At 25.4% G+C, this 5,131-nt stretch overlaps 1 protein-coding gene across 1 annotated transcript; it reads right to left on the reverse strand.

Annotated features, from left to right (window-relative positions):
- Positions 1-629: 629 nt before the first annotated feature.
- On the reverse strand, positions 630-2,460 carry Phum_PHUM042350 (Dihydrolipoyllysine-residue acetyltransferase component of pyruvate dehydrogenase, putative; the record flags this gene model as incomplete). Its single annotated transcript, XM_002423155.1, has 7 exons — positions 630-759; positions 846-985; positions 1,056-1,218; positions 1,309-1,502; positions 1,578-1,745; positions 1,829-2,104; positions 2,284-2,460. The coding sequence occupies 7 exons, from the start codon at positions 2,458-2,460 to the stop codon at positions 630-632; spliced, it is 1,248 nt and encodes a 415-aa protein (XP_002423200.1).
- Positions 2,461-5,131: the final 2,671 nt, after the last annotated feature.

Below are 5,131 nucleotides of genomic sequence, written 5' to 3' on the forward strand. Positions count from 1 at the left end.
CGGCAAACGCCATAGTTATAGAGTTATGGTGATTGAAAAAAGTTCTGAAAAAATGTACTATACTAATTTTTTTTACTTTACTCAATAGGACACTCTGGAAAAACTTAAAAAACAATTTTCTAGCATTGAGTACAGTTAAAGAAAAAGTTCCTGTTACTAAATATATTACTTTGACGATAAATAATTACATAATAGTTGAATTTGTTCTCATGAAAGGTATAATAGTGAAAAAATAAGCATAAAAAATATTCAAATTTTTACCCAACTCGAATAAGGCAGGGGGGGGGGGATTGTATAAAATATCAAAAATAGCAAAATTAATCAAGAAAAGGATTCCAAAATATATTTTTGGATATCGAATAGGGACTAAATTGTAAAAAGTGCCAAAAACTAAAACAACTAAATATTATAAAATAATAATTTAAAATAAATTAAAATATACCTTTACCTTACAATTACGATTGCAATCACCATACCATAATTTTTGTTTTTTTTTTTTAAATTTTAAATTAATTGTGAATTATTTTTAGTCTTTAACAAATTATTGTCTAGCCTATTGCTTTACAGCACTAAATGTATTGTAAGGCCCAATGATTTTTTCAATTAATTCATTTTTCTTTTTTTCTTTCTTACAACAACATCAAATCGGGATTTTCTAAATATTTTTTAAATACCGACACCCATTGAGCTCCAACTGCACCATCTAATACTCTATGATCACAACTTAGCGTTACAGACAAATAATCCGATATTTTATAACTGAAAAATAATAATAATAACTTTTTAAGGAAAAAATAAAAAAATATGGGGAAAATAAAAATAAGTAAATAAATAAAAAAACGCACCCTTTATCACTTTTAGAATGGGGTACAACTTTTTTGTATTTTGAACCTACTGAAAGTATACAAGCCTGTGGCGGATTAATAATGGCTGAAAAATTACTTATTCCATACATTCCTAAATTAATTATTGAAACTGTTCCTCCCTGGATAAAAGATTATGAGTATTAGTGTGCATTGTATTATAACAGTATAAATTATAAAAAAAATTTTTACCTGATAATCATTAGGATCTAATTTTCCTTCTCTTGCTTTAGCGACCAATTCTTTCACTTCGGTACTTATGCTATTTAAACCTTTGGTTTCTGCACTAAATACAATCGGAAACAGTAAACCATTTTCAGTAATAACAGCCACATTCACATCGACATTATTAAATCTGCAAATTTTAAATATGTGCATAGAATTTATTTTTTTTCTCTTCTCATTTTCAATAAAATCAAAATAGCTTTTTTATTAAATTATTTACTGTCTAATAAAAGTATCCTGCCAAGATGAATTTGCTTCTGGAACTTGTTTGCAAGCTAATGCTGTCGCTTTAATGATAAAATCATTAAGGCTAAGAGAAATCCCGTCTTTTTCTTTTAACTTATTTATTTTAGTATTCATATCGACAGTGTTATCAATATTAATTTCTGTACTAAGATAATAATGAGGAATAGTCTGGAAAAAATAATGTGTGTTTAAAAAACAATAAAGAAAAATTTTTTTACAAGTACAATATTATTTATAACAAACCTGTTTAGACTTAGAAAAATGTTGAGTAAGAACACTTTGAGCATTTGATGAAGTTAATTCTTCGAATGCCGGTTGTGTAACAGACTGTTGTGAAATTTTAAGAGATTTAAAGTTTTGTAAATCTGGAGCTTTAATAGATCCATGTATTCCACTTCCAGAACCTAATTTCTATTTAAATTATTCAACAAGACATAAATATATATTTTTTGGTTGTAAAAGAATAATAATAATTATTAACAAAATGATTTTACCTCCAGTGACAATCCCAGCTCGGAAGCAATTTTTTTTGCCAGTGGACTGGAGTACACTCGATTCTGTGTATTTGCAGAAGATTCCAGAAATGAAGGTGGCAAAGGAGAAGATGGAGGAGGAGGAGGAGGAGGGTATGATGTAGAAGAGGTCACTGTAGGAGATTCTTTAACATCTGATTTTTTGGAATCTGGTTCTTCAGTTTTATCAGATTCAGTGCTGACAAAGTTTTTAAAAGCATCTACATCAGCTTGATCGGAAACTATTATGCAAACCAACTAAAAGTAAGTAAAATGATATTTTCTTAAATAAAAAAAAAGTTTTAAAAGTAATTTAAAACAGTTTTTGAAATAATTGAAATTTAAACATGACATAAAACTAAAAAGGTAGTTAATTATTTTTTTCATTTAGCGATTTCAAAAAAAAAAAAAAGAAAAATTAAAGAAAAAGAATGAACCTTTCCTATTGGAACATTTTTAGTTCCAGCAGACACCAAAATTTTTGCCAAATATCCTTCTTCTGGTGTTTCAAATCCCATCGATGCTTTATCTGTTTCAATTTCTGCTAAAAGATCCCCTTCATTTAATTTATCACCCTCTTTTTTTTCCCAGCTAATTATTGTACCACTTTCCATGGTAGGTGAAAGAGCAGGTAGTGTAACTTTAAAGTGACTCGGATAATTACAATATGATCTGCGATGCAGATTATTATTTATAGTTGCTGAAGAATCAAAAAAATTAATACTGCTTTGTCTGTAATCGTTTTTTTAAAATTTAATCAATGATTTTAAATAGAATTTTGAATGAAAATACTTCATTGAAAAAATAATTACCTCAATGAAAGTTTTTTACGACGTTGCCTATATATTTGTGTAAAATACCTAGCTTGTTTTAAATTTATTTCTTTTTTTAACGTGCATTTTATTGATGTATTTCTTAAAAATAAATTTCTAATCATTTTTTTTTTTTTTTTTTTTTTTTTTTCCCCCAATTAAAAATTTTTTTTTCAAGGGGCCCAAAAAAAATACTTTAACAAAGGTGACTTTGAGTGTACCCCCCTCGGTGACCTTTTTTTGAAATATATAAATCAAAAAGTTAAATTTTAATTAATTGTAAAATTAATTTCGTTACATTAATTAATTATAATAATTAATGAATTTTTCATTAAATCTTTAACAAGTCATTCATCGTCATTCATGTTGATAATACTCGAGTATTATTTTAAATAGTGAAATATATGCAATTTGCAGTTGTCAAATTATTTAGCAGACGACAGAACATTTCTCTGTGTAAAACATGGATTTTTACAAAACATTAAGTATTTTTTGAAATCGATTTTATAAATAATGTAACAAAATGTTTGACAGTTAATCATAATTAATAATTCACATTCGTGGAAGGTGAATGGCAGGCTTGGATTCTTGGTATGTTATTATTATTTTTCATTTAAAAAAAAAAAAAGAAAAGAGTACATTATTATCCTTATCACTCGTCGCAATTATCATTAGCTTTGTATATAATAATATTGTATTAGTTATGTTGCAATAATTAATTATTTCCTTTATTTATCTCATAAATTTTTTATTTTATTTATTAAAAATTGCCTGTATGAGTTTTTTTTTATTTAAATGCATTATACATAACAATAAATTTATGGCACATAAAATTTTACAAAAAACATAAAATATCAATTTGATAAAATCATTTTTTGTTTAAAATTTTGACTGTGATGTGATCGAATAATGAAAATTTTATTTCGAAAAAAAACCGGTTTTAAAAATTTTATTCTTTATCGACTTTATTTATCTTAAACTTTTCTTAAAATTTCTTCTTAATTATAAAAAAATTTCATAAAAGTTTCAGATTTAAAATTATTTGCATTATTATTACTTATCAGTATTGAGAATATTGATAGTGGGAAAACATTGTTTATATTCGTTAAATTTTTTTAAGCTTTAAACTTCATTTAAAAATTTTAACTTTAAAAATTTCAAAACAAATTTTTTTTTTTGTTTTCGGTTTTCTATTCTTCCAATTAATTCTAAAATGAAAATGTAGAATAGTTTAAATTTTATTATTATTATTATTATTCATACTGAACAAATATAAAAATAACTTTTGAAATTTAAACATTTTTTTCAATTCTGCTTGTTCTCATTTTTTTGTTATTAAATTTTTACCATTAAATAAATGAAAATAATTGATATACATATTTTAAAAAATAAAAAATAAATTTATGCTCTCACTTTAATAAAAAAAAAAAATGAAAACAAAATATAAATAAAACTTAGCGGTGGCACGCAAGTTTTTGATTTCTCAACGGTTTTCTGGGGGGCTGGGGGGCTGGGGGGGGGCTTAGTTTGGGACTAAATCGAAATAAATGTTCAGTTGTTAACTGCACACATCGTGTGGTGTCCGCATTATAAAAGAATGAGTACGAAAAATATTTATTTTCGCGAGTGTACAAATAAAATTAGGAATATCATTTTTTTTATTAATTTGTATATAAATAACGATTTATTTTTATTTTATTTATTTGCGTGAACATCATAATTAATCAACGACATAATTTATTTATTTTTAGAGATGTTACTTAAATTTGATATTTATTAAAACTACTTTAAAAAAAAAAAAAATTGATATACATTATTTATTTATTCGTGGTAACGTAAAATGGGCGCGCCAAAATACCGTAAAATTATGTCTCCTGAATTTATTTTAAAAATAACGGTTTTTTTCTTATAAATAATTTTTTTTTTTTTTTTTTTTTTTTTACCAATATAGCCTTTTCAGTTTTATTCATTTGGGGGATTTAAAATTAAATTCAACCTGATTAAGGATCCAATAATAATAATAATAATAAATTTTATATTGAAAAGCGTATTTTTTAAATGAAAATAATAAATTTTTGAAAAAAAAAAAAAAAAAAAAATGGAAAATTGTAGGTGAGGCGCCAAAATGTCTCTCTTTCTCTCATTTTTGTTTATTATAAAAATGTCAAACGAAAAAAAAAAAAAAAAAAAAACATAAAATGATTTTTCTCTCTCTCTCTCTCTCTCATTGCAGGCATATTGAAAAAGAGAAAATATTAGGGCCGACGTCTTTGACGAGTACATCACATGACAGGTCCACCAACACCACAACAACAACAACAACAACAACAACAAAAACAACAACAGATATCGAAGTGTTGTCAGTGCCTGATCATTCCTTAATGAAGAAACCTGTTCCTTTATGCAGTTTAAATAACGTTCAATTAAGGTTTCTCTGTCCGTCCGACATAGATGAAGTGAGAGAATTGTGCCA

This window comes from Pediculus humanus, genomic scaffold (assembly GCF_000006295.1).
Source record: "Pediculus humanus corporis 1103172107391 genomic scaffold, whole genome shotgun sequence".
In the NCBI taxonomy this organism is placed as follows: domain Eukaryota; kingdom Metazoa; phylum Arthropoda; class Insecta; order Psocodea; family Pediculidae; genus Pediculus; species Pediculus humanus.